This window comes from Corvus brachyrhynchos, unplaced genomic scaffold (assembly GCF_000691975.1).
Source record: "Corvus brachyrhynchos isolate BGI_N302 unplaced genomic scaffold, ASM69197v1 scaffold19, whole genome shotgun sequence".
In the NCBI taxonomy this organism is placed as follows: Eukaryota; Metazoa; Chordata; class Aves; order Passeriformes; family Corvidae; genus Corvus; species Corvus brachyrhynchos.
Window position 1 is genome coordinate 1,258,544 of NW_008246061.1, and position 25,410 is coordinate 1,283,953.

The 25,410-nt window shown below is 42.7% G+C and overlaps 1 protein-coding gene across 1 annotated transcript in view; it reads right to left on the reverse strand.

Moving 5' to 3' along the window:
* MED13L (mediator complex subunit 13 like) overlaps positions 1–25,410 on the reverse strand; it is a 158,526-nt gene that overhangs the window by 39,267 nt on the left and 93,849 nt on the right. The window contains exons 4-8 of the mRNA XM_017746480.1: positions 7,530–7,675; positions 6,094–6,288; positions 5,517–5,708; positions 1,493–1,655; positions 555–659 (exon numbers count right to left, since the gene is read on the reverse strand). Coding sequence (XP_017601969.1) covers positions 555–659; positions 1,493–1,655; positions 5,517–5,708; positions 6,094–6,288; positions 7,530–7,675 — 801 coding nt within the window. The remainder of the gene's footprint in view (positions 1–554; positions 660–1,492; positions 1,656–5,516; positions 5,709–6,093; positions 6,289–7,529; positions 7,676–25,410) is intronic.

The window sequence follows — 25,410 nt, forward strand, 5'->3', positions numbered from 1 at the left end:
CCGGAATTCTAACCACTCACCAAAGATGACCGATAATTTAATAACTTCCTAAAGTGTTTGTGTGAGTGAGCTGTGAATTCTTTCTGATCCAGTGACAGTGGCTGACCAGGCTGCAAAGGTTTAATATTCTCTTGGGTGGGTTTTGTGCCATGGCAGATTGACCAGAGGCACATGAAGTGATTTGTAGGGATGTTTTCCCTCTTCCTCCAAATATCAGGATGCTCACAAGCTTGGGCAGATCCTGCCCTCTTTACCACAAGCCTTAACCACTTAACCAACGGCTATGGCTGTGAAAAGCTGCAGGATGAGTTCATTGTGAATGGGAACTTCTGGAGTCATCCTGGCCCCAATACCATCATTTTCCCACTTGGATTGACTCCTGCAAGTGACAGTGGGCTGAGATGCAGATTCATCCCCCAAATGTGACCACAGGTTTGATATTACAATTTCCTTTTGTCTCAGCTAAAGCATAACTCCCTCCTGCAAGTGTACCTCTGTCTGAATTAAACAGGGCTCTCCCAGTATGACAAATGTGTATTCTCTTCAAAGCTCACCTGGAACAAGAACAACTGACTCTTTGGACTGGATCCACAAAATCCCATGAAACGCTATTGTTAGGAACTTCCTCTTCCAAATTTGCAGCTGTAATTTGATTCCTCCTGAAGAAGAGAAAGTTATTTTAGTAATCACCACCTTTTGTAAAACAAAATTTTAAAAATGTACATGCATAAATTCATGTATGTTCCCCTCAGATAAATTCCTTCCTTCTACCTGACCTTTGAAATAGACAGCAGATCCCTGTACTACTCTTTAAATTTACAGTTTGATTTATGTAGGAGGAAGGTCCCAGCTCTGCATCAGATAAGTCTGTCTGGAGTCTGAGCACAAGACACAAGGGGAAAGCCATTTAAACTGATTCTGGAAATTAGTCTGACATACCCAACGAGGAAAGTGCATGGAAATAAGGAAGAATAAATATTTCAGGGCTCACCATGATACACTTTAAATCTCCAGTACTAAAGGCCTATGATACTAACATCAATTTATACACCCTTGCCAATTGAAGTTTTAGTCCAACTCATGTAATGCTTTACAAATACTCCCCTTAGAGCCCTAAATATCAAATATATATGATCTGTTCTGCAGTCACCCAGCTTTCAGTGTAGTAGCAACAACTGGAGATAGAAGCTGCCATCACTAAATCTGAGAGCACCTGGCTGAAGCACATCCTATGGATGCATGGCCTCAAGGACTGGCACAATCAGGCTACACAACTGCAAATACAACGGGAAGTGTCAGGAGCTCTCAGCTGAACACAGTGACAAATTTTCTTTGATAATGCCACATTTTCCTAGATAATGCTGTTTAGCACCATTAGTTCTGATTACTAGCAAAGGAATCCTGTAAGGAATAACATAAAGCCAAAACTACAACAATTTTAAGTGCATATTTTGTGTTATAAATAAGCAAACCACGAGGACTGCTGCCATACTTGGACTGTGCCCTGTTGAGGATGCATTCCTTCCACACACGGTGAACCATACGGTTGTGAAATTTTGGAGTAATCTTGCTTGATTTCTTTGGACTGTGGACACTGACTGTTCCCTCCTGCACAGCTGGATGGCTGATGCTGCTCTGAGAGCAGCCACTTTCTCCTGCAAGAGAAATGAAGCATCAATGTCAGACCTGTTCTTCATATTCACAGTTGATTTTTTTCCTGGAAGGCTCTTAGCAGGCTGCTGGCTACACAGATGTGCACATTCACTGGGGAATGCTCAGAGCATCCTTACAGAACACATTTCAAAGCAACGCTTCCTTCGAGGTAACAAAGGTGGCACTGGGTTGTACCACAGACACAGGCAATGGAGTTGTGCACGTACTGCACCTCAGGTGATGTGACGGACTCTGTATATTATACATAGCTATCTGCATAAATAAAAATATACTCCCTAATAAATGGAGGTACTTTAGATAGCCCCTATAGCCTTGGATTGAATCACTAAGAAATAGTGCAGACAGAGCTTTTTCACAATTATCCTGGACGTTAAACTTGAATTTATATAGTCTTTGGTGAGTTGCTTTAAAGACAAAGTTTATTATAATATAATAAAAGCATCTATTAAGAAAACTAATAGTTTATGCACACCATTTCAAAGCAAGGATCAGTTCTTCATACTTAGTATTAAATCTCACTGAGGAGATGAATGGATCACTGATGCTTTCCTACAGACACGGACTGGGAGAGCTGGGGGTGCTCACCTGGAGAGGAGAAGGCTCCAGGGAGAGCTCAGAGCCCCTTGCAGGGCCTAAAGGGGCTCCAGGAGAGCTGGACAGGGACTGGGGACAAGGCATGGAGGGACAGGACACAAGGAATGGCTTTCCCACTGCCAGAGGGCAGGGCTGGATGGGATATTGGGAAGGAATTGTTCCCTGGGGCAGGCCCTGGCACAGGGTGCCCAGGGCAGCTGGGGCTGCCCCTGGATCCCTGGCAGTGCCCAAGGCCAGGCTGGACAGGGCTTGGAGCAGCCTGGGATAGTGAAAGGTATCCCTGCCTACGGCAGGGGGTGAAATGGGATGAGTTTTAAGGTCCCTTCCAACCCAAATCACTCTGGGATTCTGTGCCATTTCTTTATAATATGCTTGAGTTGAAATACCAGAATCAAAACTGGCTTCGACGAGATTTTCCAGTTGAGATCTACATCACTACAGAAATTTCCATCTTATCACCAGTAGATAACACTATTAACACAGCATATGATATTCTCAGTACATATTTTCTGTACGGTTATCAAAGAGATAACAAATGAAGATATTCAACATGTTTGAGAGCCTGAAAACTCTCTGCACTCCATTCCTTCCAGTGATGCAGAAGCCTTTACCCACTACTGTACGAGCAGAAGCTTCTCTTCCTGCCCCACAATGTGTTTGTGTTCAGCTGAACTGAACTCCATCCTGCCAAGCCCGAGCTGCAGCAGCAGAGGGAGCTTTGGGTCCGTGTGGCCTGGGCACGGAGTCCCTGCTCTGGGCTGGGGATGGAACAGCAAGGAGGGATGTGCTGCATTTTCACAAGGTCACACCAGGGTACAGAACACTTCGTCCTCCTGCCTGACGCAATCCAAGCAGCCTCAAGTGTGAGGTGCTGAAGGGACTCTGCTGCACACCACTGCAGCTAACAGGGACTCCTGCTGCTTGCCACCAGGTGACTTGCAAAACACAACTTCTGAAATGGTGCACGAGCTGCCTAACCCTGCATCTTCTTTCATTCTTCATGGTATGTATTTCTTTCTCCAGCTGGATCTTCCCTGCTTATCTTTCTGTAAAGTCAAACCCCAAAATCCCTGGGCATGCTGAGGCTTGTGCCTCTAACCGTGTATTTCACTGGCTTTCCAAGGTTCTCTGGCAGTGGGAACTTGACAGATGATCAAAAAAACAGGTCAGAACTTCAGAATTGGCAAACGTGCCCTCCTTTGGAGAAGGGGAGAAGGAATGTGTGTATACAGACAAATATCACGTGCACACAGAGGCATCACATGCATCAACAGCAGGAGGAAAACAAGGATAAGTCTGATGGGAAGGGAAGGACAAGAGGCATGAGAGGATAACCAAGGAGCTACCAGGGCTTTCAAGTTACATTGGGGTGCATTAATTGTTGCTTTCTATAATTATGCAATATTTTTATACTATACAGCAATTGACAGTGTGAGCCAGAACTGCACAGCAGGCAAAACCACTTTGTTCTCACACACTAATTTTTATCCATGAACATCCCTGACACAGTCCTGGAGCACACATAGATACCTGTGTCAGGTAATGGTACAATGAGTGGAGGACACAGCAGCCCCTCACCAGAGGCTACCACACATCCCCTGTGGTCCTGACTGGTTCCACTGGCAAAGCCGTTCCCCAGCTCCAGCAAGAATTTGTTTTGTTACATACTTTAGACACAACCATGGAAAATATGATTAAAAGAGAACTGAAGAGATCATCTAGTCCAGTCCTTGCTTTAAAGCTGGATCAACATATTTAACTAATCTGTGTCTTAAAAACAACCTTACGAAATGCCCCCCACCAAACCCATCACCCTTCTGCTAATGGAACTTCTGTAGCTTCCCAACAGCAAATTTACTCCAACATTTCATTATCCTTCCTCAGAGCAAGTTTTTCCTCCTGTTTAACCTAGTTTTGCTTTGCTCCAGTTTAGATACATTACATACTGGTTGCAGAGAAAAGCCCATTCTTGTCCTTCAAATTCTACTTCTCTAGAATAAACCACCTCAATTCTGTCCCTCTTTTCCTGGAGGTCCTGTTTGCAAAATCCAGGATCACTCCCACTATCCTTTCCTGGACTCCAGCCAGTTTTCAATAGTATTGGGCAGAACCAAAGTGTTATTCCCGTGCCTCACACTAATCCAGTTTATGGATTCCATTAGTGATTCTGGACTGCATGGCATGTTTTCCCAATCCATTTCTCCAGTTTTTCGAGGTCTTTTAAAATGGTTTTGATAAAAAAGAATCCTTTCATTGTTTGCTGGAGAGGCAGCCCTCTAATACAAATTCATACTGCCCTCAAACAATAGCAGAGAACAAACAGAAGACGTGACTGCCAGATTGGACAACATGAACACTTTTATATAAATGATAGTTTATAAATATTCAAAAATAGAATCCCCCTTGTGATACTGTACAAGTTTAACAGGGTTCTGAAAAATTTAAAAATACAACAGCACATTAAAATATGCATCAATACTTGAACAGAGATTGTTATTTAAATGTTGATTGTCTTGCTTCAGTTAGTTATTAATTGGCTTTTTGCTTATTTTAACTCTCAGTTCCTTTGAAAAACACAACTCCAAGTGAATTCACATCTCACATTCTGACTTATTAGCAGTAAATACTAAATACTTTGATTGTCTTCATCTATAGGCTCTAATCACAGACAAGTGGATCCAGACAAGTTTTTCTCGGCTTTGCATCAAGGTTCAAAGGTTGGACTTGATGATCTTAGAGGTCTTTTCCAACCTCAACGACTCTGTGATTCCAAGACTGACCCTATTGATGTGACAGAACTATCCCATAAAGGCTAAGCTTGGGAGCTCCTCAGTGAGGGTATAACAAGGGTTCTTTAGTCCCACCTGGCTGCACAGTCCCACAGAAACCTGTAGGACCTTCGTGTCTTTGACACTTCTATTGCGCTGTGAAATTGGACAAGTGCTGCCCAACAAGTTCAAAACATCTCCAAGTTCGAGCAGAAGGTCACCCAGTGGTGAGAGGTTTGTGTGTTCCTTTGCAGCACTGCACACAGATGCACCCACAGAAAAGGGAGCTGCACCCAATTCATCCCGGTTTGTGTAAAGGCGTGTTCACAGCACTGGCTTTCCTTTAGCACAGACCTACAAATCCTCCCCCAACATTCCTCCACTGCCTGCCTTTACCCTGCCCTATTCACATGCTCACTCACTCCTCAGGAGCTGAGCAAAGCCCAGCGTCTGACTCCATCTCCCCAGCCCACTGCTTACCCATAACAGCCTGCTCTGGAGAGGTGGGGGGAGTCAGGGGCATCCCACAGGTACTGGCAGGATCCTTCACGCTTCCAAGCCCCTGCTGTCCCACATTTATATGGCCTGCAGCACTGGCACCATTCTGTGACACGGGGATGTCACTCTGGGAGATGAGAACAAAGGCTGAAGGATACACCATCCTTACACCCCCTGCAGAGAGATGGAAAACCACAAGTCTTAAACACACCTGATAATATCCAGCAACCACAGCTACTTCCACTTGTTTTCAATGTCTATTTGACAAAACTTATTATCTGAAATACAAAGAGCTAAGGAATTTCCATGCTAATATACACCCAGCCCTCTGTAACCAGTACAGAGCAGAAATGAGTAGCTCAATCCAGTGAATAATGGCATGTGGGATACAGGGAGTACAAAAGCTTGAGGCAACAGAACTACTCAGATGTTCTGGTGTCAAGAGAGCTACAAGAGAATATAGGAAAATTATAATGGCTGCTTCTGATTAATTAGATTTTTTTTTTTTTCCAAATCATGAGGAGGAAAATAATCCTTCAGGCAAAATATTGAAACTTACCAACAATGACTTCGACTGCCACAGGGAAATCGTTGTCATATCCCAGCTCTTCCTCCTCTTTCATGCCTTCCTTTTTCTTCAGCACCATGGGGTAGAAGTACTGCCACTCCTCCATCAGCTTCCGAGTGGCGGGGTCTGACATCTTGTAGGACTGGCCCGTGAGGGTCCCGTTCAACCCATAAGGACTCACCAGCACTGCAACACAGCAAACAGCAGCCCTGAAGGACCCACCAGCACCAGAGGATAGCAAACAGCAGCCCTGAAGGACCCAGCAGCACCACAGGATAGCAAACAGCAGCCCTGAAGGACCCAGCAGCACCAGAGGATAGCAAACAGCAGTCCCACAGCAGGGCTGCTCCAGCTGTGGGTCAGCAGTGTCTGCCTCCGGCGCCTGCACAATGAAGGGTCCACTCCAGGGAAAGCCACTGCAACACCCAGTACAGGTGTGAGCCCAAACCTACGGCACTGCACTGCTCCTGCACACCCCTTCTGAGCTAACACGGGACCCTGTGGCAGTTTGGGTTCATAACTTCCACAGTGAATGAATTTCCAGCAATCCCAGTGTAGTGAAAGAGCACTCAGGGATGAGCACTCATGGAAAGAACAGAGGACAGGAACAGTTGAGACTTCTCAGCATTGAAAAGGAGAGATAATACACAAAGAAGAGTCACAACAAATAGGGAAAACTACTTGCTTAACAACAGGTATTTCCATTCTGACTCAACTTTGCTTTTAGTTGTATTTGATTTGAGTCATGAATTCATCTCACTGAAATAAAATGTATGATTGAAGTGCCTGAGCCTCTGTCAAAGCTTTACATTTAGACACAAAATGTTTTTCAATAAAGCTTCTATAAATTAACATCTCTAGACATGATCATTTCATGTGTCTCTGGGTGTTTTTTTACTCTGTGTTGAACTTTACAAATATTTCTTGCTTTAATTGCTTTGAAACTATAATTTCAGACTGTAGTAAAGACAGCATAACTCAATGACTCAAAATTCTTAGGTGTTTTTCTTTTTTTTTTTTTTTGGTAGAGTATCACACAAAAATTGCCTTATGAATTTACTAAGCCATCAACTGAACTCTATAAAATTCTAATTTCTTACACTGGCAAATAAATAGTCACAGATACTTCAAGTTTTTCATTGTTTCTGCTACATTTTCACACCCACCCACCCCTTGTTTTTAAAATAAAACAGTAAACAGTTGCCAATGTATGAATGAAAAGCAGTCCTGAACCACATAAGCTCACATAGGGTTTACAGAGAGACCATGTCAGAAAACCACACGGGTGCACTGACTTTCTTAAATACTAAGTTTTTTTAAACAAAAATGCTTGATTTGTTTGGCATGTAACGTTAACAACAATGCGAATGGATAGAAAGTTCTGGGGAGTCATCCCCACATGGTTTAAGTCCCGGGAAGCTCCGTACCTTGGAAGGGCGAGGGGGAGGACTGGGCCATCTGGATGTGCTCCTCGGTGATCAGGTAGATGGGCTGGTGCTGCGCTATCTCCACACTCGTGCACACGTTGCTCTCCCCGTGCAGGAAGAACGTGAAGGCACACGACAAGTGCTCGCTGCAGCAGAGGGGAGACAAAAGGAAACATTTATCGGTGTTAATGGGCTCCAGGAGGGAAATTCAGAGCCTTGGAGGCCAAGCACACACCCTCTTGTCCTGTCCTGAGGCTCACTGCCGGGATGATAATCACATGACAGAGGGGTCTGTCACCACATAATTGACAATGTTGGCAACTGTCTCATAGATGTGTTTTCCTACTTCTTTCACTCAACAAATTCATTACAAATAAGTGGGATTTTAACCAGGATTCAAGCAGTGAAAAGAGGGGTCTTCAGAAATTCTTCAAAGTTCACCCCACAACGAGGTCCAGCTGAAAAGGAATAACAAGGGAATAGGAAAGATGTTTGCCTAACACCTCATGAGAATCTTGATTAAAAAAATATAAAAGCACATGAATATTACAGAAAGTTGTCAACAACCTAGGGTAAACCATGGATTTGCCACTGCTGACCAAACTTAGCTTGAAATGAATGGTACTGAAAATGTTTTCCCTTTATTCTACCCATAGAGTGACTCCCATCACAGCTAACTATTTGCTTAAATATTCCTTGCTACAAAGCCACCAAAAAAACCACATTTCATGTTTTTATCATCATTTTAATCAACTAAAAATGTACAGAGCTGCAGTAAGTGTGCAGACTTTTCTGTCCAATTCAAGAGCTGTGCACAGCTTTATGGGTGTTGGCTTTGGCACTGGGCCAGCCCTAATGGGACCTGTGTTTGAGAGACAGCTCTCACTGCCCGCACCAAGAAAAAAAACAGAGGTAACTACAGCCACTTCACTTCAGTGTTGAAGTCAACCAACTGCTCTACTGCTGCTGCCAGTTGTTTCTAGACAAAGGCACTGATGGTGTAGAATAGGGAGCTGCTCTAATCTCACTAAATCTCTGAATGATTCCACATATTGGGCAGAGTAACTTGTTATCCCGTACCCCAAGTTACTCTTCTGTGAGCCTCAAATCCTACCACAAAAAGGGACCAGAAGAAAAAATTCAGTTGAGAAAAATCTGAAGGGAAAAGGCTACTGAAATGACAGGTAAGGGCTATACTTCCCTGGTGCTGCCATCCACAATTCTGAAGTATTTTGTAACAGTAATTCCACTAAATAAAAGGTTTCCTTATGTTTCAATTTTCACAAAGGAAAGAAATTTTACTATCCTCAGCGCTGAAGAAGTAAATTGATCATTGAGTTAGATGGTGGGGGGAAGGGAGGGAACAGGACATGGGACAAAATGGGTCAGATTCCAGGTATTCCTATCCTGCCCCAAGAAGAGAAGCAAATCGATTAATGTAATAAAACCCCCTGAACAATGGATTTCTGCACATACAAGAAACACAAAATTACAGCCAAGTCCAAATATTTAATCAGATCCCATTTGTTTTCTTACACATGGTGAACACCTTTAATATAAAGAAGGTTTTAATAAATAAAATGCCCATGAGAAATCTGGTGTAAGAGCAAGCGAGGATAACGTCTGCAGAGAGTTCATGTGCAGCAGGTGAGCATTTCAAAGCAGAGAGCAAAGCTGTTTGCAAAGCAGTGATTTTCAACCCCTGTCTTTAGGACACTACACAGAAACACTCCGGATTCTGCAAGCTTCCCACAGGATTTAACTGTGGGTCTTGCTTGGCTGCAATTCAACCAAAGGGAAAAACTTGGGACATCCAGGGACCCTTTCAAGTGTCTTGCAAAGTGGTCTGGCATGAACAAATGTGCAATCTTATGCAAAACTCACAGCTACCCCTAACCACTGTGAGGATAAGGAATACACCAAATCAGACCTTGAAACACAGAAGTTTTGTTTGTTTTTGGAAGGAAGGCAGTGCATGCCATGAACTTTCAACTGAGAATCACCTAGCACCAGAATTAGTAATTAAAATCAGAAAATTAGACAGCTTCAGACTAAGAGTATAGACAAACGATTATTGGGGGAAAGGCATACAAATACAATAGCAGCCCATTTCTCTTCCCTGAATGCCAGATTAAGGAATAACAGTAACGAATGTTACTGCTCATGCCCAGCAATAAGGACTTCAGCAGTGAAAGATGGAACATTTGTAACACTGGATCCAAATTAAATCAAGTGCAGCTCTAGGACGAGAGCAACAAAGCTCAGTCAGTCCAGCAGTGCTTTCCTTCAGACCAGAGCTGGTGGAGCTGCTGGCACAAGCCCCTCTGCCCAGCAGGTCTGACTCCAGCCAGACCCTGTGTCCTGCTGCCCTCCCTGGGCTCCCCCCAGCTTTGCCAGGCACTGACACACAAGTTAAGCTCCCTCTGGTGCCAGTCATTGCCATAAGCTCAGCTTTCAAGACCAAAAATAATAAAGATCAAGGCCTGGGGACTTCCTGCGGTCCCCATCAGCTCCTGGCAGGCTCTGGGTGAAAGGTTTCCTTTAGTAACAAATAAGAACTTGATTTGAGCACCCGCTGCTGAGCTGTGTCCCACTCTGGCATGTGCTCCCAGCCTCCTGACATTCCTGTCTGCAGTACAGCTCACACCATTCCTGAAATACCAGCCCGAAGAAATCACTCTGGCTGCAAATGTGAGCCAGATCTTGGAATAACATCCAAGTGGAGAAACCTCACCCAACTCCAAGCAGCCAGTCCTCCACACAGCCCCAGGACAAGGCTTTACCTGATCCACCACTGAGCCCCACTGTACATCCAACCTATTCACACCAAATCAAGCTCCAAAACACACAAATGGTCCAGGTCCTCACTAGAATCTTCCAACATTATCAATATCCAGTTTTCCCTTCAGATCCACTACTCTTTGCACCAACAAAAAGCTGAACACAAAATGCAAATCAGACCAGGGTTCCGAAAAACATTCAGCACCATGTTCAGACTGATTTTTTTGTTTTACTTACATTTATTTCAACCCAGTTCAAAAACTGAAGCAGATAGGCTTTTGAGAAGCTGCTCCACTATCTCTGCAGGTTTTTAAACATCCTCATTTCTGTACTCTGTCTGATCAGATGATAAAATGATCAGAAACTACCAGAAATGCACATGGAGTATCTCCCTACTCCCCAAAGTCTGTTGGAATACCTCACACTGCCAGCTCAGGACAAGTACAATAATATAAACATTGCTAATTCTGCACAGCTGTGCTGTACATTCGCTTTGCACACATTAATGAGTTACACCAGGAACTAAGGGCAGTCAGAGGCAGGGTTTGAGTCAAGGCTCCGACCCAGAGGTGAGGAAGAAGGCCAAAACTGTGGCAGTAAGGTGACATCCTGAGCAAGCCCCCAGCCATTCCTGATCCTAACAGGGGAATACAAAGTGCCATATATTCCCTACAAAAAATTCCAAATCAGAAGCCTGGACCAGACTGAAGCATCCAATGCATCAGAAAAATAAAGTTGGGGGCATTTAAAATTATTTATGCCTTGGGTGTGGTGTAAAGTGAAAATGCTCAGCCATGTGCCCATGAACTTAGCTTGAAATGTATTTCAGCTGGATTAATTCAGTATTAACCCTATTAGGATTTACCCTACCAGTTAAGAGTCTGAGGTTTGAATTTCTTCCTTTTCTGGCTTTTTTCAGGCATACAGCCAGTGCCACCAGAGACAGTGGCAGTTGCAGGAGTTTTCCATGGGAAACTTTCAACACAAACTTAAGCAAGACCTCTTCTTTTCATCCTATTTTATAAAAATTATTTTAGAGAGTGCAAATCTGTAACAGTACTCTGGTAACACTATGTAGGAACTCTTTTTTACAGGTACTTTTTCAGAAACCTTCCTTTGCTTTCCAGGTGCCTGACGGCTGCCTTGGTTAGGATGTCATCTTCTCCAGTGGAATGTATGGAACATATACAGTACATATGTTATTTCCACCTCTGGCTGCACTAAGGATAAGGTGGGAAAAATGCTGAGCACTGTGGCCTTCAGCCAGCAGAACACTTTGGTACACACCTCCAACAATATTTCCACTATATTCACTGAGACCTATGTGCTAAAATTAAAACAACTATTCCAATAAAAGGCATCTATTAACAGAAATACAGAGAAAAGGCAACATCACATAACCTTTTGTAACAAAAGATCTGTGTCCTTTTAACTATTGCTGGTATTTTTTTCTCCATAGCACAGAAAAATCCAGCTTTCACTTTGGCACCTAATCACCTGCAGCTGACATTAACTGTCTTTCAGGTGTTTCCTCTGGGATCTCAATTACCTTAAATAACTTTTGAGATGCCTAAAAATGCAGCTGAATACCTTGGCAATGTAGTATTTAGGACTTCCCATAACCTTTATGAATGCCAATTCCTCAGTTACTATGACTTAAAGAAAACAACTTTACATTAAATTTACTTATATATTAAAATCAGATGAGGATTACAAAAATCTGACTATGCTTAAACTCCACAGCACTGGCAGAGAAAGGAGAACAACTGATGGATTCAGGTGTTCATTTGTTGGGAGGTTTACACAAATACCCAGTGGAACCTATATTATTCTGCATTCAAACTGTACATGAAAAAAATGTCAAATACTGCAATTCCTAACAGAGTTTGGAATGTATGTACTAATGTTTATCCTTACGTAAAGTCAAACTGCACCCCACAGATTTCAAAATACACCACAAATGTGGAAATCAAAGCTGCCAGTAACAATTACTTTGGGATTTGGGGAAGGAGATGCTACGAAAAGCCTTAATTGAACACAACCAAGTTTTCTCCTTATTAGAGAGATATTAAAACAATAGTTTTCCGGTATGAATGTTGTCATTATTATTTTAAGGACTTGAAACCATTCCCTGAAAACCCCTTGCTGCCATGTAGTGCACGGTGTCTAAGCTTGCTTTGTCCCAAACACTGCAACCTCCTGACACACCTGGAAAGCGCAGTCAGGAGCCAGATGCCAGGACTGACACTAAAGGTTCCTTAGAAAAATACAGTGAAAATTTAAGAATCCTATACTTGTACGTATCAGTCCTATTTTTAGAACAATTTCAGGGCTGAGCATTTTTTAAATACTTATTTCTCCACAGAGGAGCTTGAGCTCCCATCCCCTGCCTTACAGGCTGCTGGCAACCTCTTGTTTCTCCTTTACTTTATAAGCAATTGTCCATAAAGCCACTGACTGTGTACAATTAATTATATTTTATGACCAATAAATTGTATGGCTGTTCTAATTCTCCTCAAAATTAAGGCTGGGATCTGAAAGCCCTCAAGTCACAGTTACCCCAAAATAGCTTCATCGAGTCTGATGTCAGAAAAGAGGCAGCAGCAAAGGCACAGGCATTAGGAAAACAATCAAATCACTTGTTTGATGTGGACTACAAAAAAGAGGGCATGGAAAGGCAAACTTGAAACAGAAGGGTAAGTGAGAGCAAATTAAATAATTTCCTTTAAAGTTTCTAAAGCAACAGGACAGGAGCAGGTCACAGTGGGGTCTGGGCAGGAGATGGCAGCACCTGGACACCCCTACAGTCAGTAACACCCAAACACCACAGTAAACTAGCAGTCCAGTATGAAAATCACCTCTTCTTAAATAGTCTGGAAATAAGTATCCCCAGAGAAGCCTGAATTTGAACAAGCTCCCACAAAGGGAAGAGAAGAAAGGCTGCCTCCTTTGCTGTCAGAGAAGGCAGAGCCTCAGTTCCAGAGCAGAGTGGCTTTAAAGGTGCCACTGCCCAGTTAAGGCACTGCCCTTAGCTGAGGGGAGTGATGCACTCCCAGAGTGCCCAGATCCTCCAGGACACACCATGGTCCAGGGAGGAACTCCAGGGCCCTGCCAGGCCGCTGCGTTAGCAGGGAAAGCTTCCTCACATACACCAGGAGAGCAGAGGAGCACCTGGAACAGCAAACAAAAAAGGCCAGGCCATTTTCAGGCCCTTAGGGGAAATCACACATTCAACACCACAACTAAAGCTAGAAGGAAAACATTTCCAGGCATGAGACAATTCCAGAGTTTTCTGGACACCACAGCGTCCTGACAGCACACAGCCCCCATTTCTGCACCAGGCATGGGACCCCCACAGCCAGATTCTCTCCGCTGTGGCCCCAGACACAGATCCACACTGAAATATGGAAACACCAACCTGGAGGCTGCTGGGTGCTCTGTCACTCCACACATCAATCCCTGAGAAGTAAGGACCCACTGAATCCAGCATTCTCTGTGTGCTGGAGCCAAAGCAGGACTGAGGGCTGACACTGCCCTGCAGCTGGAGCTTGTCCCAAGGCTAATGAACACCCAGCTGAAAGCAGGTGGGGCAATTATTCCCCTGTATCACAGCACCTGAAACAACTTTTCTTCAGGTGAACACACTGCTGGCTCATGAACAAGGGAAACTGACGCCTGGTTACACATCTCTGCCTAAAGTCACTACTTTTTGTATGGCACAGAGTAAGAATAGGGGAAGCCAAGCTGCAGATGAAATCATATTGCTTTGGCATTGACTCCTTGTCTCTTGATTTTGTTATCTCTTTTTCTTCCCCAACTCAAAGAAATAAAAATAAGAGGGGGGAAGAGACCATCAGTTCCCAGAATTACCAGGTCTTTAATAATGGTATCTCTAAGTCCATACGTTGTCTCACATATTCTGTTGGGTTTTTTTACACACAGAAACTTTGTATACGTATTATTTGCCTTTAATGTTTTTCCAGTGGTGAAGTAAAGCACTAAGATAACAGTTTCACAATGCAGCAAGCATTTAGATAACATTATCTAAACACTTGCTGTGTTACAGACTTACTATGTCAACACTGCCTCAGTTGTCACCAGTAAAGCCCTTGCCAAGGCCAACACACTCCTCACCAACGGGATTCCCTCCCTGATCCCATCTCCCATCCTTCCCTGTGTGTAATAATGCATGCACAGGATGAGCTGCCAACCTGGGGGACACGGGGGTTATTCTTCCAATGGATCCATCAATCTGCAGTGTGACAGGGTAAGAACAGCAGCACCTGCACAAGTCCAGGGGCAATGCTGTGCATCCCATCAGCCCATTCTGAGCAGTAATTCCATTGCAGGAGCAGTAGGAACAAGACCCATATCAAGTCTGTGCTGGAGGCAAGGTCACGTCCAGCGTCCGTAACCTTCGACGGGAACACGGGACAAACTGCTCCCATTTCCTGCCCTGGCTTATCCCAATGTCTCAGGCTGGGAGAGCTCCATGTCTGGGTTTTTTGGAGATGGACTGGACTGTTTACAGCACAGCAGAACAGGACTGGCTGTGAGTAAATGACACGGTGACAGAGCTCCTGCTGAGGAGGAGTTTGCACTGTAGTGAAGCGGAGCTTTGCCCCACAGCTCCTGCAGGGAGAGCCAGGTTCTGCAGCAACAGCCATCCCATGCTTGCCCTGGAAACTACACACAGAAATAAGCATATTTTGACAGTGTATTGAAGCAGTGTTTAATATCTAGTTCTGTTTTGATTAATGGATAATTTAACCATATAAGGAGCTCCTCCGGTGTACTGGCACTGAGAGATTCCCTTCCATGTACAACTGGAGTAGTTTTATTCCTGTGATCCTCAGTGAAGTACTACACCATAATAGGTGAAAATCTCCCATAAACATTCACAATAAACCCTTACTTTTCTATATCAAGTAAGTTTTGTGTGTGTTGAACATGGAAGTTTACTGATTTATTATTAGCTGCATAAAATGTGACTTGTCAAAACAGCCTGGTTTTGAATTGTTTCCCACAATTTTTAAGATGAACAGAAGTCATTCCCAGACTGTTGATGGTTACTGAAGAAATAATCCAAAATAACATCCTGAATAACTAAACCAGGCAGCAGGGCTGCCATGACCACTGCAATGTATTTATTTTCTCTACATTCAGGGACAAACCCTGCTCTTGATATCAGTTAATACCAAAGGCAACACGGAGCAAGAAGGAAGGCAAGTCCCTGGATCAAGGATAGCATTTATCCTCATCCCATATACGCCGAAATACGGGACAATGACAGATGGCACAGAAGGTTGGTCAGTACATCTGCCAGTATGAAAATAAACCAGTTGAAGTCAGAGTACGGCAATGCAGGCTTTTGGTTTTCATGCTGAAAGCTCAACCTATTTGAAAGAACTGTGCAGGATTCCTGCTCTGGAAATGGGCTGTGATCCATCTCCAGTGGGATTGTCACCAGCAGATCAAACCACAGCAATCCAACAGTGCTGCTCAGCAGGTGAGGAGCATGTGCATCCTCCCACCAACACTCTGAAGTTAGGAACAGTTAAGGCATGTCAGCTTAGAAAAATCCTGTCTGCAATAGACAAACAGAGGTTATAGGGTAGATAAACAGAGCAGATCAACAGAGGCAGTTTCCCTGCAGCAGAAATTCAGATCACTTAAAATTTTATGTGCTAAATTATCTTTATCAAATAAAATCTGATTTTTACTAAATCTAGTCAATACTGGATAAAACTGGCCAAACCCAAAGGGTCTCCTGGATCTCTGAAATAAAATTCCTGCAGTGAAATCCCAGTGAACATTCCTCCCTTGGCAGAGGGATGGTGAGTGATGCAGTCAGCACTGTACCGCACCATGTAGCTCGAGGCACTAAGGATTACTGAGTCCATTATTTGTTACATTTGTGCTACACTTCAGAGCAGTGCTGATTTAGAACTACAACTATTTTGAATTATTTAAGATGTCAGTACCAAAAACTGATTCTACAAGTTTATTATATTCATTATGAATTAAAATTCATTGTGATGAGACACTGGATCCTGCCCTATTTAGAAAACATAGACATTGTTGTCACCATATTTCTACTGTAATACAGGATATAGACTTTAAAATACAATATAAATGCATACCAAAAAAGAAACATGGAGGTTATTAAAGTTATTTTCAGGCTAATGCCAAAACAAACACGTATTTTCCACTGGAAATTCTGAGCTTTTTAAGATGTATGTCCTTAAAAATCAGGAACTTGCTTATATCTGTAGCAGCATTACCAGGTATTCTAAAAACAATAGTACCAGCTGGTGAAAACTACAAAATGGATTATAATTAACTAGAAGATTGTCAGAATGGATGCAGTATTTCTTGCTTTAGCATACTCAAAATACCAACACATCAGGAAAAATTGCACATAAAGCTTCTAAAATCCCTGCTGTTATCACCCTCCTGCCATCTCTGTCTGAAGCACTGTATTTCCACACAGGGTCTGAAATGGGTCCTTTGGAAAACCCATTTCCGTAAAAGATCTGATACTCTTTCAAACAGGAATGCAGGCAGATAAGCTCATATATTCAATGTGCCCCATAACTTATTCATGGCACATGAGTAAGTTGCATGTTAGTTACATGTGGAATCTCCCCAAAAGCCCTCTTTCTGTGCTGTTAGTCTCAGCATTTTTTAAATACCATCCAGGCCTCAGAACTGTCATGAGCAGTTGTGCTCTAGAGATCAGGACTGAAAAAAATCCTTTTGAATATTAATAACCCCAAACTCCAGCATAAGCCTGACGAGGGCTGATGGAGGTTCACCAACCAACTATTGCCATTTTTTTCCAGCCTAAGGCATAAACTGACCTTTCCTTAACAACTCGGCCTGCAAAGTTTAAATGCTGAGTTCCCTGAAATTGAAGCTTTCTGTGGCAGTTTTATCACAGATAACACAGCTATCAGTTACTCTGGCTCACAACTCCAGCTCTATGGGTGACTGGCAGAGTCAAAATGATTTGTCTGTGGGTCACAGACCCAAACAGAGCTGAGGCTGTGGAAAAAGGCTTCCCCCTACCCCTCATAAAGTGGATAAAAATATTATCCTTTCTCTTAAGATTTGTGTTGCACGCTGGCCATCAGTGGGCAATTAACTTTATCCAAATTAAGTCAGCCCAGTTTTCAGTCTCACACCCGAACAACACTGAAGTCAGTGATGAAATCATGTTCAGCAGAGAAACAAAAAGGGTATTTAACACTCAAGTATGGCGGAGTATCAAACCACATTTACATTGGGAGTTTCATTTTCATAAATTAATGCTGCTCTAGGAGTAAAGCCACAAGTCATTAGTGATCCCTCAGTAACTGCTTTAGACAATTCCTTATTTAATATGTCCTTGTAGCACAGATTCAATCAAAGCCACAGCTGAGTTTGTCACCAAACAGCTTCGCTCTGTGCTCTACTGGATTCAAACCTGCACATTAAAGAAAAGCATCAACATGGGATAACACAGAAATTTCTTTGTAACAACTTGTCAAAAATTACCTAAATTCTGTCTTGATTTATATGGCAATTAACTCTGAAAGCTAGAAATTTAATGCATCTGATAATCGTGGCTTGAAATGGCTTTGATCCCAGTAGCCATTTGTGAGACATGATTACTCTAGAAGCCCCTGTAACCTGAACGAGCACTGTGAGTGGATGAGCATTGCTCTGTGTGTTTTATAGGCCTACATTATGTATGTGCAGTCTGAAAGGTCACATTATTTGTTTACGTAACACACGTGGTGGTCTTACAAATAACAGCTCTGAGTTCCTCAGTAACCAAACATTCCCTCACGTGGGAACACTGAGCTGGAACAACCACCCAGTGCTGGGCAAACCAGGCATGGGAGACCAAAAAAAATTTGAAATATGGGAACAAAACCAGCTTCAATGCCCTACAAGGACCCAGACTAACAGGTATGAGGTACAAGGGGAAATAATATGTAAACATCAGATAATTTCTCAGACTGCTCAAAGCATGGGGAAAAAATGAAGCAGACACTGCCACTTACTCCTGCTTGTTTAAATTAGGGAGGGGCTGTGTGAAGCTTTAAAATTATTTTATCCAAAATCTTCCAAGATAATCAGATAGTTCTCCTCAAATCCCAAAAATGGAGCTCAAAAATAATGAAAATGAAAATCTCATAAAAGAAAAGACAGGTGTTTCTTATAACCAAAGAACCTAATTTTCTCACAAGCAGCCAGGCTTCCCTCTCTCCCTGCTTTGTAAGTTAAGCAGCACTGGCATGGTAACGCAGTGCACAGTAATTCACAAGTTAACAGACACCACAATTCATTTGCTCTCTCCCAATTTAAATTCCTGCAGCCTCAGTCACAGGGATTTTCTCCAGACATGCACACAGGCTCTGTCACCACAGTCGGCAGCCAGAGCACAACCAGGGCGCGTCCTTTCCACGTCTGAGCCATACAAATAAAGCCCAGCCTGTCACAGGCTCCTCCTCTGCTCTGCAAGGCCAGCACTGCCTTGTTTCTGCTGCCTGCTAATGTAGGTTAATGCACCCTTCTCCCCTTCGCCCCTCGGAGGCTGAGTGCTATTATCCAAAGTAGCATTATATTAGATTAAGGCCATTCAGAAAGGAGATTCCTGGGAAAAACCAGCAAACTGAAGGGGAAGAAGGGCCACACGTCCATTTCTTGTTGTCATTAAGTTCACTGCACATAAATTTATCGGTTTCATTCACAAAGCAAGTACCTCAACGGGGGGAACTGTGGTTACCCAGTTTGTTCAACACAGAAATAAGAGGAAGAATGTTGTTCTCAAAATCTCAAAACTATTAATGCAGTTTTGATTTGTGCTGCTTACTGTGGGCTCCTCAAGGGAAAAGGAGAAGTAAAACGTTATATTGTGAGTTTTATGTCACAGATTCATACAGCCTTAAAAAGAAATTCAGACTCTCCAGGCATTAAATCCCTGTACCCACTTTCAGTGTGAGCAAAGTTTAGTTTCTCCAGCAGGTGAACACCAGCACTGGGAGCTCTCCAGTGAGGAAGCAGCCCTGCTCTCAGAACATGGGAGCTGGGGACCTTCTGACTATCTCACACCCATTTAAAAATGGCAGCTGGAAAAGGATTTGTAAGTGCTGCAAGACTTGATCCCCCTCTTAAGTTCATTTCTTCCCACAAACCAAATCTTCTGATATCTTTACATGATTATAAACCTGTAATAATAACCCAGCATTTTGAATTACAGAACACGAAGAGAGATGAATCCTGATGGAGAGCTTCATTATTCCTAGGACTTGCAGCTGAACTCTTAAATGTGGCAGAACAACAGCACTACTGCAAAATGAAAGAAAATCATGTTCAACTATACCTTGATAAAATTAAACGAAAAGCCAAAACCCAGCCCATAAAATACCACCCAAAATGACAAAGCAAAGCCAAGTGCCTAAATCTCTCCACATTTCCTTGCACAGCACACCTTCCTCAAGCACCAAGGACCAAGCATATCATGCCCTTCACACGTCTACTGAAGAGCACAAGGTTTAATGAGCTACACAGAACGGAGACAAAGTTTTAAGAGACCTGAACCTCATTTTACAGCATGGTCTCAGAGAAAATTCGTTCTCCTTTGCTGTATGGTGTGTAAAAGAGCCTGCAAAAGCTGTGAACACCTCCTAATACACACTGAAATTTGTGCTGTAAGCCTGCTGCCAGCTGTCCTTTAGGAGGATGGCTGCACAAACTTATTTCACATGTGTCTATTATGCAGCATGATCACAATTAATGGAATAAATTTTATGATTCAAAACAAATTAAGCAACATGTAGAAAATTCTAAAACCATGAAAAATGCATTAATTTATTCATTGCCATGCATTTGTGATCTTTCCACTTTCCGAATACAGTTTAATTGACTTGTTTAGAGACCAATTAATCCCTTTACATTTAAGTCAATCACTGAATCCTCTCCAAATAATTTAGCTCCTACGTGCTGCCTCCCATTTGATGTCCCTGGAGAGTGACTGCAGTTGAAACAGGTGGCACACAAATCACATTTAGGGATGGAGAAAGAACTGCACTAGCAGGGATATGAAGCATTAGAGATGCACAATTCAGTTAACCATGTTCTCTCTCTGATCTCCACTACTCCAGCTCCCAATCACGTCCCGAAAGTTTGGGGGGTTTTAAATGACAACTGCAGGTTATTTTAATTTTCTTTAGTTTCTAGTCCTCACCTACCTACTGCTCTTATCTTCATTTCTTTGCAAGGCACATGGAAATAATTCAGTGTCAAAGATAGAGAGAGGAGGGTTTGTCACCAAGGAAATCATTCCTCAGGTGGGGAACAGAGGTATTGGACGCCAAACCAGTAACCTCTAGCAACAAAATCTTAAGAGGATGGAAAAATCCAAACATACTGAGGTTTTTTGCCTATTAAAACCACTGACAATCTCGCCAGTACTGGAATGGGACAGAACATTTTATTTTCCCACAAAATACACCTTAAAGGGTATCAGAATGAACGTAGGATTTCTCTATTTAAACAATAAAATAGATCTGAAGATGAGCCAAGGAATTCACCCCTTCTATAAGCAAAGCTTATATATAGCAAAAGCTTATATATAGCAAAAAGCTTGAAAAGAAAAATTATTTCAAGTAAGCTAAAAGCTCCTGAAACCACATGAAGGTCAAGTAGAAAATAAAGGAAAGTATTATTTTTGTACATCAGTCCTGATTGTTGGATTTTAAACATTTACACAGACACATAATAAACACGTTATCTGAAACCTAAAGAAAGTATGCTCCAAGAACACAATTCAAGAAAAATCATGAGAAGGAAAAATAATTATTCTCATATCAAATGCAAGATTTCATGTTTTCAGTTCCACCAAGTAATCTTATAATAAAAATTATTTTCTCCCTAGTTTTCCTCTTCAATTAAGAACAAGTTTCTATCTGAAAATGAAAAAAAAAAAAACAAACCAGCCCCACCAGTGCAGAAAAACATTTCTGCAGTGAGAAGTATTTTATAGAAATGCCTGAAATACCAGTTCTGTGTCTTGGCAGGACTTAGAAACTCCAGCCGGTGCCACCAAGTGAGTGAACCAGACAGAGCTGTGGTGCCCAGCACCCAACCACCGTGGGACACCGACACAGAGTGACCCCCAGAGAAAGGGAAACCAGGATCTTTATCCATCCTCCATCTCCAGCAGTTCCCAATTTCTTCATTGTGAGACCTGTGTGAGCCTTGTGCAAGCCCTCAGTGAGCTCAGCCTCTGCGAGCCCAGTGCCTGTGCCCTGGCCTGTGTTGCCATCCAGAATGCTGACCCAGAAGCTCTGCCAGGCCAAACAATTCCTGAGGCAGGAATGTGCTGCAGCCATCGCTTTGTGCTCAATTCTCACCCACGGACAGAAACAAAACGCTTCACACTTTCAGGCTTGTTCTGTGGTGCTGCCTGTGGTGGTGGCACGGGTTGGTTTGCTGTTCAGAATGACTTCATCCCAAACACGGAAACAAAATTAAAGAAATCGCTCTAAAACCTGGATTAGCCTATTAAGAACCAGGCAGAAATGACACTGCTCTGCCGTGTGTACACAGCTCTCCACATGTATAATGCTGAGCACTGTGCACAGTGCAACCCCATAGAGAAGTAGGAAGAAGGGTGCAGTTTGCACTGATCTTCCAGTCAGCCTCAGCAGACCCAGCACTGGAAGGGAACAGAACCACAAGGAAAAGCTGAGCTCCATGAACTCAGCTGTTAAAAGGTAAAGCAGCCATGCTTACATGGACTCACTTCACTGTGTTCAAACAGTACAAGTTCACAAAACTTCTCTGACAACCCCTAAAATGTCATTATTTCTAACAGGTCACTGAGATTTGGCAAGATTTTCCTCAAGGTCAGAAATAATTCTCTTCATGCTTTCAATTAAATACTGTTAAATTTTGACTGAGTTATAGGGTGAAGGAAAAGTAAATAACCACTTCCCAATTCTGGTTCTTCCTCCCCCAACCTGGTCATTTGACAGGCTGCCAAAATTTCTGAATGTTCAAACTCCAGTGTGTGCTACAGGTATGACTGTTACCATCCTACTCCTGAAGGTTCCAGGAACAGAGGAAACACTGAGTTACCAATGAATGTGGGGGAGAAGGGAAATGAGTTAGACTGAAATCACAGTGATACCCCTCAGTGTAGTCTGCAGCTTCAGGATCCAAGTTTTTCCTGTCTAGCCCAGAGAAACTGTCTCACACTATAATTAATAAATGGAACCACAAGAAAAGGAGTTGTACACCCATTTCCTCTCCTCTTCATTTTTTAACATCAGCAAGAGTCCCTGGTGGCTCTTCAAACATTAGTCTCTGTGTTAGCACATCCTCCCCTCTGCGCTGGGGACAACTGTGCAGCCTCACCCCATCCTCAGTCTGCTCTCCAGGGAGATCTACCAGCCCTGAGCTGTCTGCATCCACCTCTGCTCCAAGGGAAGACAGCTGAGAGCAGAAAACAGAAATTTCTTGGTAACACTGAATTGCTCCTTTTTCACCCCAGGCACCTGAAGACAGGCAGAGTCTTCACAATATTGTGTTTACCTAACCTGTGAAAGGGAAGGTGGCTTCCTTTTGAAAATATTCTGGTAAATGGTGGGACTGCTCAGCAGCCTGATCTCTATCAGGAAACACGAGCAGGTTTTTGAAGGAGTGAGCACAATAGGTTGCATAATCTCAGCACTGTTCCCACAGAGATGTCAGGCCTCTGTACACAGGCCTGGATCAGGCTCCCTTGTTTCAGCACATTCAGCTACTGCAGGAGATACACTGACAAGTGCAGAAAAAAGGACATGTAATGCACGAGAGCAGGAGAGCAGAGAGGAAAATCAGAGTGAAGGTTATTTACAGTGCGTGGGCTTTTGTGTGGAATAGGTTGGTAACGCTGAGATTGAAGATGAATGAAGTAAAGAACATGCAAACTATTTCACTTCTTCCTCAGTACCCAGGCTGCCCACCCAATCTACCCATCAGCAAAACAAAAGACTTTGTTGATGCTCAGTGACCTATTCAAAAATCCCAGAGCAAAATGAGATGTTTCAAGTGCTGCAGAAGGTCTTGAGAAGCAGAGATATCATTATTTACTGATGGCAATGGTTACATCACACAAAAAGGTACCACCAAGGTCCTTTATTCGGTCTCAAAAGCTTCCCTGACCTCACTGTCCTGGCAATGGCAGAACTGGCCTAGGGACACGTCCTCATCAAGAGAATGGCAGAAAGGTCAAGGCCACACTTGCATTTCATTCTAGAACTGAAGTCTAGCATGCAAGAGGCAATTGTTCCCCCAAAATCCACAGATTTAATAGAAGAGGAAACTTCAAAATGGCCAAAATACAACAAGAATGTTTAAAAGTGCTACAAACATCATTTTGAAAGGAAAGATTATTTTCTTAGCACTGATTTGCTTTTAAATTATTTTTAAAGGAATTAATCAGAAAGGGAAGATTATCTTAGTAGTCCAGCTGAGAAAAAATTCTGAATGGATCTGACATTTTTTGGGCAGGCAGAAAACACGAACTAAAATAGGCTACCAAGTTAAGGAGACACAGACCAAAGGAAAATACTGAACTTGTAAAATATGTTTCTTTTTAGGTGGGGGAAAATCAAGATCCTTATTCTGGAAAGTGGAGTACAGTAGTTTTGTTTGTGGGGGTTTGCTGTGTTTGGGGTTTTCTGAGGTATAGATATTGTGAATATAGATTCAGGGTAAGTCAAGTGTTTGCTGCAAAGGAAATCACAGGAGTGCTTTACATCCAAGAGCAGGGAAGGTGTCATGAGCTATAAAAGATCTGCTGCACTCCTGCTGCGAACTCTGCTTGTTCCACACACCGTTCCTACAGTTATGTCTTATTTTGTTACTCCCTCAAAGAACAGACTGCAGAAAGCACATCCTGGGAACTGCACCTTCCTCTTTGGCAGAGGAGACAAAATAAACAATCCCACTGTAGCACCTCTTGTGTCACTGATGGAATTGCCTGTTTGTATTTTAAACAGCACTGGCATAACAGAAATTAAAACTGCTCTTAAATAACAATGTACTCCAGTAAGCCTATCAATAGTGTAAACAAAAGGTTTTGAATGTCTTAAATCAATATTTAGCAATTAAATCCTTCTCACATACCTACACAGAGCAGAGAAATGCCACTTCCAACTAGTACTTTCCAATTAGTACTTTGCAACTTCCTATATCCTGCCACAAATCCACATAATGGAAGCATGAGGAAAAATACTACTGCTCCTGGATGAGAAAAGCTGGAGACAAATCAGTTTAAAGAAAGCACCTGAACAACTGGCTTAAGAAAAGTTCTAAGAAACAACATATCCTGTTTCAGCAAAGAAAAAAATGAAGGTTCTGCCATTATTCTACATTCAACAAAATGACTGCAACTTAGGAGTGAAAAAGGTAAAACAAATACAAGACTCTAAAATTTCTCATTAAGTTAAAATGCTATAGTAAGCGATGAAGCAAAATACCCACATGGAAGAGAAAGCTTTCTTGTTCCCTCTCATCCTGTCAGCTTCAAGGACAAAACGCAAAAGGAGATGTAGGAAATCACTCTTTAGATCCATCCATAAAGTTACATTCCTGTAGCTTAACTGCACCAAGGCAGAAATAACGGCACTGGGGTAGGAAACTCTTTAGGATGCGGCAAACACTGCGGACAGGAACACAGACAAGCAATAAACAGCTTCACACAGGGTTTTGCTTCCACTTGATTCCCACTGCAGCATTGGCTGGCAACGCTGACCAGCTGACAAGACAAGGGTGTCACCTATCAGATGTCTGTGTTCTTGGCACTTACAGGAGACTTAAAGATTGGCCTAACCCAACAAATACATAAAAACCAGTTTCTTCATTAGTTTTCACTGGAGCAGGGCTCCACAAGAGTCAAGTTCCTGCCCATGGAAGAGAAAAGGCTGAATACATGAATGAATGAACTCAAAGAATTTCTGCAAAAACAGAGGATTGGCACTTTAATGTGAGAAAGGAGAGCCTTGAAGGGCAGGCTGGATGATTAAAAGACTGGAGCAGGGAAAGGAAATTGATTTATATT